This window comes from Leopardus geoffroyi, chromosome C3 (assembly GCF_018350155.1).
Source record: "Leopardus geoffroyi isolate Oge1 chromosome C3, O.geoffroyi_Oge1_pat1.0, whole genome shotgun sequence".
NCBI classification, from domain to species: Eukaryota; Metazoa; Chordata; class Mammalia; order Carnivora; family Felidae; genus Leopardus; species Leopardus geoffroyi.
In genome coordinates this window covers 58,869,742-58,887,521 of record NC_059338.1, presented here as the reverse complement: position 1 = coordinate 58,887,521, position 17,780 = coordinate 58,869,742, and the positions used below count along the sequence as shown (strand labels likewise).

At 40.5% G+C, this 17,780-nt stretch overlaps 2 protein-coding genes across 12 annotated transcripts in view; one reads left to right on the top strand and one right to left on the bottom strand.

Annotated features, from left to right (window-relative positions):
- MPC2 (mitochondrial pyruvate carrier 2) overlaps positions 1–14,985 on the bottom strand; it is a 31,003-nt gene extending 16,018 nt beyond the window's left edge. Inside the window, exons 1-2 of one of the 3 annotated variants that reach the window (XM_045453052.1) lie at positions 14,795–14,985; positions 13,211–13,375 (exon numbers count right to left, since the gene is read on the bottom strand). In XM_045453052.1, the coding sequence (XP_045309008.1) occupies positions 13,211–13,319 (109 nt within the window). In that variant the 5' untranslated portion in view covers positions 13,320–13,375; positions 14,795–14,985. Of the gene's footprint in view, positions 1–13,210; positions 13,376–13,553; positions 13,603–14,794 lie in introns of those variants that run through there. The other 2 variants (XM_045453050.1, XM_045453049.1) reach the window with 2 other exon arrangements.
- DCAF6 (DDB1 and CUL4 associated factor 6) overlaps positions 14,111–17,780 on the top strand; it is a 135,093-nt gene continuing 131,423 nt past the window's right edge. For 3 of the 9 annotated variants that reach the window (XM_045453037.1, XM_045453035.1, XM_045453033.1), the window contains exon 1: positions 14,129–14,484. In XM_045453037.1, the coding sequence (XP_045308993.1) occupies positions 14,388–14,484 (97 nt within the window). In that variant the 5' untranslated portion in view covers positions 14,129–14,387. Of the gene's footprint in view, positions 14,485–17,780 lie in introns of all 9 variants that reach the window. The other 6 variants (XM_045453041.1, XM_045453040.1, XM_045453038.1 and 3 more) reach the window with 4 other exon arrangements.

The following is a 17,780-nucleotide window of genomic DNA, read 5'->3' as shown; positions in this document are numbered from 1 at the left end:
ATTTATTTTTGAGAGAGAGAGAGTGCATGTGCATGAGTGGGGGAGGGGGGGCAGAGAGACAGGGGGAAAGAGGACTTGAAGCCGGCTCCACTCTGACAGCAGCGTGCCAGATGGTGGGGCTCGAACTCGTGAACTACTGTGAGATCGTGACCTGATCCAAAGTCGGCCGACTGAGCCACCCAGGTGCCCCTGGTCCTTAATCATCTTTTATCCCTCTCAAACGAATTCATTGTGCTTATAGTAAAATTCATTAATTCAACGTGATTTTAATACAAAGAGATTTATAAATGTATCATAGTGTCCTTTAAATATACAACTGTAGTTAGTGGTAGACCTATTTATCTATAAAAATTATGACCTCCTTGAAGCTAGTGGCTAAATCGTATTCATACTTGTATCCCTACCACCTAACGGCTGTTGAATAAAGAGCCAGCACAACTGGAAACAGTTTATATTAACCAGAGTTTAGACTTTAACTTTGATAAATACGGGTATATGTAATACACGTGCCTATATGCAAACAACTGAAAAATTCATTAAAATCAGAAGTTGTTTTTATCATTCCGACACTTGCATATTGATAAGCCTGGCTTATCCTTTCAAGAGTTTTTAAAGTAAGTTTGCTGATCTTCTAGACTATTTACATCTAGTCCTAAAATCTTTCCACAATCGAAGTCTCATTTTCTCAATCTTCAAAGGACCCGGATGCTAACTTTAGACCAATGATTCTTCAAATTCTAGAAGTACATGGCTCAGAGTCTGTCTTTCCTCGTGGGCCAAAATGATTATAATGCTAAACTGCATTTTCTCACCTTCATGTGACAGCTAGTCATTTTCATGTTTTCCTATGTATTTTCAGCTTTTCCATATTTTTAAAAACTTATTTATTTTGAGAGAGAGAGAGCAGGTGTGAGCAGGGGAGGGGCAGAGAGAGAGAGGGAGGGAATTAGAGAAATCCAAGCAGGCTCTGTGCTGTCAGCACAGAGCCCGACACAGGGTTCACTCCCATGAATGAGATCATGAGCTGAGCTGAAATCAAGAGTGGGTGGCTAGGCTCGGTGCTGACAGCTCGGAGCCTGGAGCCAGCTTCGCATTCTGTGTCTCCCTCTCTCTCTGTCCCTCTCCGGCTCACGCTCTGTCTTTCTCTCAAAAATAAATAAACGTTAAAAAAAAAAAAAAAAAAAAGAGTCAGTCGCTTAACTGACTGAGCCACCCAGGCACCCCTCAAGTTTTCCATAATTTAAATTGTACTGCCAATCTGGACACAGTGCTGAAACAGCTGTTGGGAGAATTAAAGCTATTTATTGAGGAGTTCTAAAAACTTACAGATTGCACCTCCTCAAGGACGCCCTCTTTAACATCTCCAGGTTATACTAAGCGGCCCGTATACTGCTCTGTCGTTTTCTGCACTGAACAATTAAAATGATCTGTTTATGCATCTGTCACTTTCACGGGACAGGGTGAAGGCAAGGCTTATTTCTTGGTTTTCCTTAACGAATAGTCTTTGTGAGCAGAACTGAATGGAATTAACCATATCCGGGACAGGTGTCAATCAAACATACTCAAACTTTCGGTCTGATCCTAACCGCTTCATCCTCAAGGGCAGAATCTGCTATTTACTCATCCCCAGGGACATCAAGTTCCATTACATCAGGGCTGTACCAGATCTTCACTCACTAGTTACTCTGCTCTTAGACCATCACACTCCTCTATCTGGCTCCTGAAAGTTCTTCCCGTAAGTCTGATGGCATAATGTACTGATCCTATAAGTCAGTCTTTTCAAACTCTCTAGTTATTTTATTTAGTTTGAGCGTCTGAGATTCCCATCAGAGCACACTGGGTTTATTTTTGTCACATACAAAGTCTCTAAGTCATATGCAATATCAATCACTATGTTGATTTTTTATTCCCTGCATGAAGCTTGCCTTCAGCACACAAGTGTAAGCGCAATGTTTTGGTCTCTGGCTTTGAACTTCTCAGCCAACTCCTTCTTCCTTCTATTTCAAAACTGATGCTTCCTCCTCTGCCACCTTAAAAATTGTTTCCTGAATAACGCCTCTAGGTTCCGGTTTCTTTATGAGCTTAAATATTTGATCCTTCAGAGTTAACAAACAGTCAGGCTTTTCAGTAAGTGTTTGCTTGGTAACTAATTTACTCAACTGCCCCAATCTGGATGAGAATTTTAAAATATTAACTGCTCCTATCCTTTACAACCAAACCAAAGAAAAAAAACTTCAAACATGAAACTGTGGCTGCTAGAACCTAGACCAAGAGAGGTACGACTATTTTAGTGAATACTTTTAAAATATAAAACAAGCCCCCCATTTTTTCACAACTGCTAAGCACTGAATTAAAAAATATCATTAGCAAATAGGTATTATAAGACATTCTAAATTTCTCATATTTCTGAGATATCAGAGGATGCGGACAGGTGACACAAAGAATCAGAGTTGGATATCTACAAACGCAAACAGATAGTGTTTTCTTTGTTAAGAAAAGCAAAATAGGGGCTTAACAAAACCTGTGACCATAAAATGGACGAACGAAACGTCTTAAAGAAAACTTATTTCAGTTCACTTTTCCATTTTATCTTAGCTAATCATTTTGTACCTTATGAGTAAATAAGTAAATTTAGACACGTATGAATTCAGGTACCAGAGGCTGTCTTCCTGAAAACCACAATCGACAGTGGAAATGGTAATGAGGAAACATTCCTACTCACTCCAACATTTGTAAAACACCAAGTTTTGACAAAACAAAGCATTTGGAAATAGGTATCAAACAGTGAGAACACGTCATATTGTCCTTCTAAACATGGTCTTTCTATACGATGACACAGCTATTCCTTTTTAAAAAAATATATATAACAAGACTTCCTTCAGTCAACCGTTTTTCTTAACGTTTGATTTATTCTTGAGAGAGCGTGAGCAGGGGGCCACAGAGAGAAGGGGGCAGAGGATCTCAAGTGGGCTCTGAGGTGACAGCAGCTGGGCCCCATGAGGGGCTCGAACTCACAAACCGTGAGATCATAACCTGCGCTGAAGTCTGACGCTCAACTGACTGAGCCACCCAGGTGCCCCTCACAATTCTTTTTTCTAAAGAATTCATTTATTTTGAGCGAGCGAGAGCACTTGTGAGCATGCAAGTGGGGGAAAGGCAGAGAATCCGAAAATGGCTCCCCAGCTTGTGGGCAAGCTCTCCCTCTCTCCCTCAGAGTAAATAAACATTAAAAAAAAAAATGGGGCGCCTGGGTGGCGCAGTCGGTTAAGCGTCCGACTTCAGCCAGGTCCGTGAGTTCGAGCCCCGCGTCGGGCTCTGGGCTGATGGCTCAGAGCCTGGAGCCTGTTTCCGATTCTGTGTCTCCCTCTCTCTCTGCTCCTCCCCCGTTCATGCTCTGTCTCTCTCTGTCCCAAAAAAAATAAAATAAACGTTGGAAAAAAAAATATTAAAAAAAAACAAACCCTAATTATCTTATTTTTTTTTATGCTCTCTTGTGTGAAGAGCTGGGTCAGGGGCGCCTGGGTGGCTCAGTCGGTTGAGCATCAGACTCCTGGTTTTGGCTCAGGTCATGATCTTGTGGTTCATGGGATCCCTCCAGTTAGGCTCCTTGCTGCCTGCTTGGGATTCTCTCTATCTCCCCCTCTCTCTGCCTGTGTGCTTGCCTGTACTCACTCACTCTCTCTCTTTTTTTTTTTTTTTTTTAATTTTTAAACGTTTATTTATTTTTTGAGACAGAGAGAGACAGAGCACGAATGGGGGAGGGGCAGAGAGAGGGAGACACAGAATCAGAAACAGGCTCCGGGCTCCGAGCTGTCAGCACAGAGCCTGACGCGGGGTTTGAACTCATGGACCGTGAAATCATGACCTGAGCTGAAGTCGGCCGCTTAACCGACTGAGCCACCCAGGTGCCCCACTCACTCTCTCTTTCAAAACAAATAAGTAGATACACAAATATTTTTAAAAAATGAGATAATTATATAATTATGATACCTGCAGGGATATAACACCTTAAAATCAAGACAATCAGAAATATAAACAGAGTATCTAGCTAACATTCATTACAATGAATGAAAAGTTTGAATAGGTAGAAAATTTGTACTGCTGAAAATATCCTGAATAAAAATCACCTCTTATGAAATTTAATTTGGAGTCCAAGATGAGGGAAATGTGTCCCCACCAAATATAAATGTACATTCTTTTCGACAAAGAATTAACTAATAAGTAATACAATTAAGTAACAATTTAAGTAATTCTTAAGCCTCTTAGAAGTTTACTGGTTGGAAATTAAAAAAGGCCTCAAATGCTGACAATTTGGAAATATTAAGCATTAAAAAAAACCCATATACATTTTATATTTAAAACTATGACTATTTGCAAGTATAACAAAGAAATACAGAGAATAATGGTCATTTTCTCTTTGAGAGTATGGGTTTGTCTCATTTTATTTTTTTAAAGTTTACCTATTTACTTATTTTCAGAGAGAGTGTGAGTGAGTGAGCACGAGTGGGGCGGGCAGAGAGAGCTAGCAAGAGACAGAATCCCAAGTAGCCTCCGCATTGTCAGCGCAGAGCCCGATGAGGCACTTGAACCTACGAAGCTGTGAGATCATGACCTGAACTGAAACCAAGAGTCAGATGCCCCTGGCCTTGTCTCATTTTAAAAGTGAAATCGATTTTTTTTAAGGTTCAAACTTTCACAGAGGAATTTGAGAAATTCTGCAAGGGAATAGCATAACCAAATATGTGAGACATACATTTTCAGAATCAGCAAAATTAAAAGGCAACCGACGGAATGGAGGAAGATATTTGCAAATGACATATCAGATAAAGGGTTAGTATCCAAAATCTATAAAGAACTTATCAAACTCAACACCCAAAAAACAAATAATCCAGTGAAGAAATGGACAAAAGTCATGAATAGACACTTCTCCAAAGAAGACATCAGATGGCTAACAGACACATGAAAAAATGTTCAACCATCACTCATCATCAGGGAAATACAAATCAAAACCACAATGAGATACCACCTCACACCTGTCAGAATGGCTAAAATTAACAACTCAAGCAACAGATAGATGTTGGCAAGGATGCAGAGAAAGAGGATCTCTTTTGCACTGCTGGTGAGAATGCAAACTGGTGTGGCCACTCTGGAAAACAGTATGGAGGTTCCTCAAAAAATTAAAAACAACTACCCTACGGCCCAGGAATTGCACTACTAGGTATTTATCCAAGGGATATAGGTGTGCTGTTTCAAAGGGACACATGCACCGCAATGTTTATAGCAGCACTATTGACAATAGCCAAAATATGGAAAGAGCCCAAATGTCCATCGATGGATGAATGGATAAAGAAGATGTGGTTTATCTACACAATGGAGTATTCCTCAGCAATCAAAAAGAATGAAATCTTGCTATTTGCAACTACATGAATGGAACTAGAGGGTATCATGCTAACCTAAGCAAAATTAGTTAGAGAAAGTCAAATATATGACTTCACTCATATGAGGAACTTAAGATACAAAACAGATGAACACAAGGGAAGGGAAGCAAAAATAATATAACAACAAGGAGGGGGACAAAACATAAGAGACTCTTAAATACAGAGAACAAACAGGGTTGCTTGGAGGGGTTGTGGGGGGGATGGGCTAAATGGGTAAGGGGCATTAGGGAGGACATTTGTTGGGGTGACTACTGGGTGTTATACATAGAGGATGAATCACTGGAATCTACTCCTGAAATCATTAAAGCACTATATGCTCACTAACTTGAATGTAAATTTAAAAAAATGAATTAAGAAAAATAAAAATAAAAAATAAAAAAAGAGACATATTTTCAAACAAATCAATAAATCTAGTTGTCTTGATAAATTTTGATGAACCTGTTAATAAAATAATGACATAAATTTACTTCCTAATTTCCTTATCTGAGAGGAATTACTGTTAATGAAATATTATATAAACTCTACCCAGAAAGTGTGTCATTTATTTTATGTATAATTCTCCCTAGGAAAACCTTCCTTCTTGGAATAAATAACTTTACACACATGCAAAGATACACAGATACAAATATTGAATTGAGATGCTCTCTATGTCCCAATGTGAAAAACAAAGGTTCTTATTCAATGTTTTCACTACCTTTTCCTGTCCTTTTCACACCATTTCTCTATGGTTTGCTGCTCTGCAACATTCCTCAACATTCTTCTAAGTTCCTTATATTAAGCAAATTTGCCCTCATGTGACCAACTACTTACAAATCCTTAGAATTTGTAAAGGTTACTCTTTGACAAAGATATGTACTATCAAAAATTGCTCATTTTATTTGTATTAAAGCTAGCTCTGATTTCACACTAAGAAGGTGACTGGGCCACCATTTTAGATCCATATAAACTTTATATCTTCCTTAAGGCCTTGGCAACAGCCATCACTCAAATAGCACACAGAATATAAAGGGTATATAATAATTTTTACAATGGCGATTGCAAAGACATCCAGATGGCTAACAGACACATGAAAAGATCCTCAACGTCACTCATCATCAGGGAAATATAAATCAAAACCACAATGAGATACCCCCTCATACCTGTCAGAATGGCTAAAATTAACAACACAAGAAACAACAGGTGTTGGGAGAGGATGAGGAGAAAGGGGAACGCTTTCACACCGTTTGTGGGAATGCAAACTGTGCAGTCACTCTGGAAAACAGTCTGAAGATTCTTCAAGAAACTAAAAATAGAACTACCCTATGATCCAGCAATTGTACTGTTAAAGATTTGCCCAAAGGATACAAAAATGCAGATTTGAAGGGGGTACATGCATCCCAATGTTTATAGCAGCATTATCAACAATACCAAACTAGGCAGAGAGCCCTAATGTTCATCAACTGATGGATAAAGAAAATGTGGTGTGTATATATATATATATATATATATATATATACACACACACACACACACACACACACACATATATACATACACATAAACACACACACACACACACACACACACACACACACACACAATACAACTTGGCCATCAAAAATAATGAAATCTTGCCATTTGCAATGACGTGAATGGAGCTAGAATGTATTATGCTAAGCAAAATAAGTCAATCAGAAAAAGACAAATACCATATGATTTCACTCATGTGGAATTTAAGAGACAAAACAGATGAACATATGGGAAGGGAGGGAAAAAGAACAGAGGGAAACAAACCACAAGAGACTCTTAACCATAAGGGAACGAACTGAGGGCTGATGGAGGGAGATGGCTGGGAGATGGGCTAGATGGGTGATGGGTACTAAGAAGGGTACTTGTGATGAGCTCTGGGTGTTACATGCAAGTGATAAATCATTGAATTCTATTCCTGAAATCAATATTGTTGCACTGTATGTTAACTAAAATTAAAAAAATAAAAATAAAAATACTTTCTCTATATAAAGTAAAATAAAAATAAAATAATAAAATAAAATAAAATGCTGATTGAAAACAGGCTTTGGTGCAAGTGCCAAAGTTAAATAACAGGTGAAAAAAACTAGCTAAAATAGTTAACATGCATTTTAGGGTTAATATATTTTAAGTTTACATTATTTGTTCAGTTGCAAAGAAATCAATGACTTTTAGATTTAAAAAGATAGTTGAAATCATCTAGTTCAGGCACTCCTCTTATAAATCAGGTCAAAGAAGCCCGGAGACATAAAATTAGCTGTGTAAAGTACACAGCACAGCAAGGATTAAAAACCTCTCTAAGTCCTAACTTAACAATAATTACATAGTTTTCCCCAATGAAATCTGAGTTTCTTGAAAGCTCTGTAACGAAGGAATGCTCCAGTAAAAATACCAAATTGTAGATTATTACAGCTAAAAAGGATCAGAAAGAAAATCCAAGCCACCTTATTTTATTCCTTTTACGTTTACTTATTCTGAGTACGTGCGTGCGTGAGCAGGGGAAAGGCGGGGGGGTGGGGGGGTGGAGAGAATCCAAAGCAGGCTCCATGCTGTCAGTGCAGAGCCTGACGCGGGGCTTGATCTCATGAACCTCGAAATCATGACCTGAGCTGAAATCGAGTCAGATACTTAAGTAACTGAGCCACCCAGGCGCCCCCAAGCTCCCTTATTTTAATAGGTGAAAAAGAAAAGGCATTTAGATGTCACGTGATTTGTCTTATACGCTGGTAGTTCCAGATACAGCAGGGAGCAGAACTGGTCCACTTCTTTCTCCTATGTCATACCATGCCTTGAACATTTTCATACCCTCTTATAACCAAAATTAATATTCTCACATGACTTGGAGGAATCAAAGTATTTCTAGCTTTCCTCAGGGCTTGCTTCTCCTTTGATCTCTCTGTTGAATCAAAGTAGGTAAGGCGTAAATAGTCTTGCTTTCGTTAAAATCAGGTGTGTGGACAAAAGCTGTGTTAAAGTGTCAAACGAACGACTACAGCAAGGATTGTTTTCCTTTCATGATTTCTCCTGAGAATATAAAATCTCTGTGGGTAGGGTTTTTTATTTTATTCACTAACATACCCCAAGTGCCAGAGCAGTGCCTAATATACAGCAGGCCCTCAATGAATATTGAAACATTCAACTTACTTGGTAGCTACTGGTTTAAAGATCTCCTACTCGTCAATATCTTACAGTTGTATTTGAAATCCCAACTTGCCATTTTGGTTCTCATTCTTTAATTTTAAGGGTAACAGAGATTATTACTGTAAAAAATAATATATACATCCACATATTTAATGTGTATATAAACATAATATATATTAGATATGTATTTAAGAATATAACTATATATTATATATAATACAAATACATACAATATCATCTAGATATCTAAATATCTATCCTAGACTGGCATTAATATTCTTCAGATAACTGTAGCAAGAAAATAAATTGTTCTAACAGAAATGCTAAAAAAATTGTTGATTCATTACTTTGTGGGCATCTACACTATTTATTTGATTCACGTTTGGCTTTATTTACATGTAATAATACATACTCTGAACTAAGTTGTATTAAACTATCAAGTATAACACCACTTCTCTTAGGGGCGCCTGGGTGGCTCAGTTGGTTAAGCATCTGACTCTTGATTTCAGCTCAGGTCATGATCTTAAGGTTGATGAGATCGAGCCCCATGCCGGGCCCTATGGTGACAGTGAGGAGCCTGCTTGGGATTCTCTCTCTTCCTATCTCTCTCTCTGCCCCTCCCCCACTCGTGTGCTCTCTCTGTCAAAATAAAGAAATGCACTTACACAAATTAAAATAACATTTCCTTTAATACCTAATTTTTAATTTTTATGATAAAGATAGTCCCTTATGGATACTGCTAACATGGGTTCGTTGTTTAGTATGTTTTTATTTTAAAACGTATTTAGGTCTCTAAGATAAAAAGGAAAAAGGAAGTCTCTTACCTGGGAAAAATACAAATATTATTGTTACTAAGATGTTAAAGTCACTTCCCCTGTGAGACTTCATGCGGAGAATATCATGGAATGCAGAGCAAGATATTTGCAGCTGCAGCACACTAGGCATTGCAACAGATTTCACACAACTATTTTTTCAAAAGTTCTTCCACTTAAGCCAAAATGTAACTCAAGAAAAGCAAAGAAAGCTACGGGGAGATACACAAAATGATAACGGTTCAAATACCTGTTTTATGGGCTGACTTTGTTGGAGCATAGTTTTTATTTTTATTATTTATTATTATTTTATTTTTCCCAAGTTTTACTGAGATATAATTGGCACATAGCGTTGTATTAGTTTAAGATGTACAACATAACGTTTATACTGCAAATTACTACACAATAAGCTTAGTTGACATCCATTGCCTCACTTAGCTACAATTTTTTTCTTGTCCGAAGAATTTTTAAGATCTAGTCTCTTAGCAGCTTTCAAATATATAACACAGTGTTGTTAACTATAGTCACCTGTTGTAGATTATCTCCCCAAAACGTATTTATTTTATAACTGGGAGTTTGTACCTTTAGACCACCTTTTAGGATAATTTTTGGGTTCTTTAGGGCTGTGGTCTCCTAACTACTTTCAAACATATGTCCCTATCATTAAAAAACAAAATTTTTTGAGCACACATCCCCTACATATAGATTGTATGTATTTATGAGAATATATGTAACTTACATACCTGCATATATGTACGTATGTTGACTCCACAGAGCTCAGTTGTCTTCTATGCATAACTATATACATCTATACTGACATATTTTTATATAAGACGTGTGGAGAATAGAAATTTTAAAAGGATGATATAATAGAAAGCTTTAATAGAAGTTGTATTGTTTTCTTCTACATTCCAATGTTTCATTTTGTACATAGCTTGGGACAATTCATCTCATTTTGGAACTCATAAATACAAATGACACTCCTTCACTAATAATGGTTTTTTTTCCCCCCCAGCTAAGCTTTTTAAGTAAACATGGGGCAGCATGATTTCAAGGTTATTTCTGACAAATACCTGGAGTAGGGATATGCAGCTGGCTGGTGTAGAGTCACATACTTTCATAGTCAGGAGGTGGTGGCGAAGAGGGACATACCTTATGAGAACTGACCTTGCTAAAACACACATTTGATTAGAACTCTATTCTTACTCTATGGAGGTAGATCACATTGTGCCAGGAAGAACACATAAGAGAATGATGAAGGCCGCAGGTCTAACTATACTATATATCATTGCAATATAATGATATATAATACACACGACAATATTGTCACTCTAATATAAATCTATATAAAGACATGTTCTTGTTACTATCTGGACTCTGTGCCAGTGATAAAATTAAATTTCAAAACGTTAGAATCCACAATGTATGCTATGCAACTGTTAATATGCTAGCCTTGCATATCATTGTAAAAACCTCCAGTGTGTGACTTTAGTCTAACATTTAAATGAGGATTCAATAACACGCTATTATGCAAAACAGCACACACAAAAAACGTGAATATTCACTCAGATAATTCTTGGAGCAGTAATCAAAGGTGCCTCAGACTTTACTCAGTACTAACGAATCAAGAGTTCTATTTTTCATGCTTCTCCATTTCTACATTTGTGTGCCTACAACTTTTTAATCACCAATGATTTTGCAGTGATAGGTATTCTTTTTTTTTAATATAATGTTTAATTTTGAGGGGGGGGGGCAGGGGCAGACAGAACCCGAAGCAGGCTCCAGGCTCTGAGCTGCCAACACAGAGCCCAACACAGGGCTGGATGGAACTCATGGACCTGGAGATCATGACCTGAGCCGAAGTTGGACGCTTAACGGACTGAGCCACCCAAGCGCCCAACAGAGGTACATATTCTTATTGCACGTATTGGTTAAAAGCTTAGATGGGAGAGAACTAACACTTGTTGAGAGTCTAAATGTAAACACTTTGCTAAACGTTTTATAGCCATTTTATCATTTAATTTTCACAACAATCCTTAAATGAGAATTATCATCCCCATTTTACAGATCAGAAAAATAAGGCTTCGGGGCTTTAAGGTCAAGGTCACACGGCCAAGCTTTAAACCTACCTGTGTCTGGCTTCAGAGCCTATTCTCCTTCCCTCACACTGAAAAAGAGGTGACAGTAACTGAACTAATCCAAGAATATCAACATGAGATGCACAATCTACAAATGAAAAGGTAATGTCTCCTGATTCTGAAAGATGACTAAAGTATTTTAAGCGGTAATTATAAGTGTGCTAAAGCCAAGGCCCTGGAAAAGATCACTATAAAACTACCTTCCACTGTATTAGATTGCTCCGCCTCTACCCTGCCGTTATCCTACAGCCCAAATACAAAGCTTAAGAGAGTCCGAGTTGACGCCATAGAATTCAGTTGACTTTAAAGCCTGGATTACTACAGAAGCATTGCTCAACCCTCCCACCCGAAAACCTTTGTCACAAAACACAGCACAATTCCAAAAAAATTGAGTATTAAAAAAACTAAAAGGCAAATAAGCTAAATAAACTTCTCAAAGAATTCTCCTTAAGCTCTCCTGAAAGATCAATGTTATAACGGGTATCATTACTGCAGTAAATCATATACTAACGCATAATATTTACTTCATACTTCAGTATACTAAAGTACACTAACATTATTATACTATTCATTCCATTATCCAACTGGAAATCAGAGCCAGTAATCATCTCAGACTCCAGAGACAGGCTTCCTAGTTCAAATACGAGGGGAAAAGACAACTTTCCTAATGATACCAACTGCAGAGATATTTAACTATAAAAAAGGATCACTTTTGGGTTGCACTCAATTTATGACACATTTTCTCATTTGCTAAATCTTAGGCTTGAAAGAGACCTCAGCATCTCCAGTTTTAGTTCCCAGTCAAGTATTATTACTGCCCACTTTATAGAAGAGGTAACAAAATTCCAGATCTTCAAGAGTTGGAAGGATTAGCATCTTTCAGTTTCTTAAAGAATTCTTTGTTTTCAACCACAGGAACACTTTTTTTCCAACAGGACAAGTGAGAGCCAACACGTGCGAGGCATTTATGAAGAATGAAACACATATGTTATCGTTAATTCTTACACTGAGCAGATTTTACAGAAATTAAAATATCTAGGATTTTGCCCAAGGTCACACCTACAGGAAGAGGCACAGCAGACTTAAATCCGGGAATGTGCACACGAAAAAGTCTAGGGAGAGCTTGCTCAGTAATTTCACGCGTAAGGACAGACTTAAACAAACTGGACCTATGTGACGTGGCAGGACACCGACTCTGAAACCCGGGTAACGCATCTGCAGGCCTCTGCCGGCGGGAGCTGAAGGAAGTGTGACCTTTACTCCAAACCCTTCAGTGCGACAAGCCGGCTCTGCTCCGCGTGGGTCAATCTACCGCTACTCTTGGAGGGAAAGAGGAGTGAATGAGAATTTCGTGGGGGCCCACACCGATTCGTGGCTGCGGAAATGGAGAAGGATAAAATCCAGAGGCCCGGTCCGGGTTTGGGACGCGCCTAAGGGATGGGGTGCAAGAAAGGTCGCGAAGGGCGCTGACTCGAGAATCACAGACTTAGGAAAGACGTGGATGGAGAGAAAGCAAAAAGCAAGGAGGATGGAAAAGTGAGACCGATTCTCTCGAAGGGAAGAGACTGGGGCTGTGGGTGATGCCTCCAGCGGCAGGGTGTCCGTGGCCTCTAACGGTCTATTTTCGAGGAAGAAGGAGGGAAGGTCTCGGAGAGAGCTATTCTGGATCTATTACCTGCTGGGTGGTTGTAAATCGGCCTCAATTTCTCCGGCAGCATGAGCTCCACTTTATCGAGGACCCGGTGGTAGGTGGCCCGAAGGCCCCGGACGCCAGCGGCTGACATCTCTGCGGACGAGTGGTCGTGGGCGGCCGAGTGGGGCAGCGGCCGCGTGCTCCTCCCTGGATGACAACGAAGGGCACTCGTCACTTTCTCCTACCACAGCTCCTCGCGTCCTCCTCTCCCCTAGCGTGCCCTTCCCGCAGCTCCGCCTGCCCCGCTGCGAACCGCCGGGTGGCTGGGGCCCAGAAAAGACCAAGGGGGCGGAGGCTTTGCGACCGCCCGCCCCGGGTCCGCCTCCTTCCCCCCGGGCGCGGGAAGGAGGAGGAGTCATGGCAACAGGTGCCAGAAGGACTGCCTCACCAAACCAACCCAACGCCCTGGCGGCAGCGCGCTTGCGCAAGCCGAGCTGCCCACTGTGATTGGCCTGCCCCACGGTGCGGGCGGGGCCCAGCGCGAACCTCTAATTTCTCCTTCCTGCCCTCGAGGCCATGTTGGAGAAGGGAAAGTGAAGCTGCACCGGCTCTAGTCCCCTTTCACTCTGATTAAGAAGGCCCGTAGTTAAAATGGGCTTTTTGGGCCTTCGGTGCCCCGACTAAAGATGACGCCGCACAATGCTCTTGCTTCGTTTGGAATGAGACTCGTGACTGAGACCCTTCACATCTCATCTTCGTCTCTCTCAATTCCTCACTTTTCCATAAGAGTCAAGGATTTGGCTGCAGGGTCCCGAACCCACTTTTCCAGGGTGAGGGCAGCCGTGGCGCACACGGGCCTCAGTCCCGGGGGTGGTCGTCATCTCGCGAGAAAGGCTTGGAGGGGAGGGTGTTAAGAACGAGGAGAGGGAGGAGTCGCGGCCGCCTCCGCCTCCTCCTGTTGGAGGAGGGCCGAGGGAGGGGACTGTTGCTGATCTCTGGATGTTCTGGGTAGTCTGAGGAGGAGAGTATGAGGCGAGCTCCGGCCCGGGCGCGGCCGGGCTTCGGGGGCGAGGGCGCCGCCGCCATCTAACTCGCTGCGCTCGCGAGGCCCGGCGCGCGGATGGTGCTGGTGCGGCTCGGGTGTTGATCCGCGTGTCCCCTCCCCCTCCTCCCCTCCCCCACGCGGTGGTCTCCCCTCCTACCCCGGCCCGGCAGAGCCATGTCTCGGGGTGGCTCCTGCCCACACCTGTTGTGGGACGTGAGGAAAAGGTCCCTCGGGCTGGAGGACCCGTCCCGGCTGCGGAGCCGCTACCTGGGTGAGCGGGGGCCCGGGGGCGGAGGCGCTGAGGTCGCCGCCCAGAGGTGGGGGAGGGGGCCGCGCCGCCGGGGCTTTTGGAGGTGGGACACCGCCTCGGCAGGGGCTCCCCGGAGACTCTGGGGTGCTGGGTGGACGTTGGCCGACGGACCCCTTGCCGGTGTCCTCCCACGGCCAAGTCCCCCTTTGCATGCTGCCAGCCGCCGCCCTTGTTGGGTTTTCCTCGGGGGGCTTAATGGGGGGGGCAGACGGCACTGGCCCGGAAAGGTGTTGGGGGTCGCTTGTGGAGTGGGATTGGGGAGAAGACTTGCCGAACCTCCCGGAGCTGCTTCGTTTCGAGCCAAAGTTGGCGCTTGTGCTCTTCCCCAGCGCTCTCCCCGCTCCGCCGAAGGACTAAGTTTTTGTTGACAGCCTCCTCCCTTCCATTCCTCGGAGGGTTTGGGTGTCGGCGGTGACCACCTTCCGGGACTTCACGCTCCAGACGGACTCCGCGTAAACTGTCCTGCGGCTCGGAGCCAAAACCTAAAAGTGATAGCTGAGCTCTCCCCACCCCCGCGCGCTTTCCCTGTTCCACTGTGTGCTGTTCAGTTCGTTTTGACCGCTTTAAGGAGGTGTAGGGTTTCACGTTCCTATTCCCACCCCTGTAAAACACACTTGGCATTTACTGTTTCTTAGTTAAGCTTTCTAAAAACAACCTTCAATACTTGAGGGAACAGCATGCCGCTTTTTTTCGTTTTGGATACAGTGGTTTTGTGAGGATTCTGGGTCAAGCCGAGCTAGCTGAAAAAGTCCAGTAAGGTGGACGTATTTCTAGGAAGGGGCTTTTTTCTTCTGCAGTCTTGCAGCACGTGTTATTCTTTTTTTTTTTTATTTGAAGATAAGACATCATCTAAAACTTTTTTTCTTTCCGGTTTTGTCACTTTTTGCCAGGCAAGTATTCGGTGATGGCATTTGGTGTTGCCTTCAAATCATTATCTTTTGGAAAATAAAATCTTACACCTAACGGTTCTGGTTTGTAAATTATTTGAGAGCACTGAGCAAGCTTTTTTTTTTTTTTTTTTCTATTCTTGTTATTTAGTGTTTCAAGTGACATCTGAGTACATTCTTGTACAGACTTAATAAAAATGAAGCAGAAATTTCTGTGATTCCCTCCCATTCCAGGTTCACACACACACACACACACACACACACACACACTCACACTCTTAGAGGTGACAGTTCTCTGTTTCTTGAATATTCCTGCAGACTTTTTTCTTTGCATTTTTACAAGCGCATATGTACATATGGAAATGCTATAGTTTTGTGTGGTGTGTGTGTGTTGTGTGTGTGTGTTTGAATCCTGCATATATGGTGTCATCTTGTAAACATTGTTTTGCAATTTGCTTTTTCTACACTCCCTCTTGGAGATCTTTCCAGGCAGTAAAAATAGACCTATTCAGTCTTTTAAACTATTGCATAGTATTTATGATGGTACTGTAATCCACTCAGACCTTTCCTCTGGAAATGAACCTTGGCTGTTACAAAAGCGCTGCAGTGAATATCCTTGTACTTGCTTGTTGTGTAGGATAGGTACCTAGAGTGGTGATTGTCTTAAAATTAAACATAGTAGAGAGTGTGTTTTTTAATCATTAACCTAAAAAGATGTGTAGTATTTTAATATTTATTTGTTGAAAAATAACTTAATTTTAGCTTGATAAAACAAACTTTAACACTGCGTTCTGCGTGAATAAATTTGTTTGGTCCTGTATTAGTTGGACTGTTTAAGTACTGATCTATATAGGTTTATGTATTAATGTTTTCTTTTGGTTCAGTTAGTTCAGCTGTATCTATGACAGTCAGTTAAAATATGAATCTATACATTTCCTTTTTCCCCTTCCTCCTGTAACTCCCTAATGGGAACAGAGTTTGCATTGGGTAGAGGGGAATTGAAAAGCAAGAGTCCACGGACTTAAGTAGAAATTCCAAATCATAGATTTTCAGATATCAGTATGTGTGTGTATATATATATATATATATATATATATATATATATATAGGCAGTTCCTTATCTTAAATAATATATTAAATGTGATAATAACATATGCTTTATAAATAGCATATTCTTGAACAGCATCCTTTAAATGTGGTTTTCTAAGTATTTGAAAATGACTTGTAAAGTAATTTCTTGGCCTCAGTAGACCTTCTTTACACCGTTTATATAATTCTTCTACACCCCAGTGCTAAATCTTGGCATAGCATTGAGGAAATAGTAAAATCCTCATTAGTAGTGACTGAATTAATGAGTTTCTTAAAAATAATATTTTGAAGTACTCCTACAAAGTCTTTATAAAGCCTGAGTTAAAGAATGTAGAAGGTGGGGGTACCTGGGTTAAGGTTAGGTGTCCAACTCTCGGTTTCAGCATAGGTCATTATCTTACGGTTTGTGAGCTGTGTGCTGACAGCTCGGAGCCTGCTTGGGTTCTCTCTCTCCTCTCTGCCCTCCCTCTCTCGTTTCTCTCTCTCTCTCAACTTTTTTCTTTTTGAGACTTCAAACATTTTGATTGTTTATAGTATTGTAGGTTATTTTTCCAATTTATTTCCATTATTTGTATATTTCATAATGAATTACTGCTAAATAAATAATTCACAGATAGAATTGACAGATTTTTCTTGTAATGTTTACATTTCAAATTATTTCACCATAGTCTGTGTTTTTCCAGGCTTTGTAGGTGATTTTAAATTTGATTAATTACTTATTTTCCTCCTACCAAAGAAAACTGCAGTTCATAAAACATCTTTTTATATTGTGGGAATGAAGATAAATAATTTGTTATATGTTATTTAGGTGAAAAATACATATGTTCACTTAACCCTGAAATTCACAAGATTTCATCGGGATTCAGAGGCTAGGCCAGCTATTGTCATCTTTATGGGCCTGATCTAAATGTCAGTGTAGGATTTATTTTTTTTAAAGAGTGATTTACAAAGTCCAGAGTCAGAAACACCTGTAGATTTAAATGTTTGTTTCTCAAGATACGGTAGTGCTTTTGGGATTCAGTGATTATTGTGATAACTTATTGGTCACAAGTTTTATATATATACACACAGTGTTTTATAAAACGTTGCTTATAAAAGAAGCTATCATTTCTGTACATTTCCTCTTTCTATTCATATTTCTCTCATTTTAAATGGACTTGTCCACATTTGAATTTTTACTTTCTAACCTTTCTACTTTAATTGACAAAAGAGTAAAAGAACTTTTCAAGGGAGTTGTGTGCCGTAATGTATAGTATGTTTTATATAAAATGCTTAAGCTAT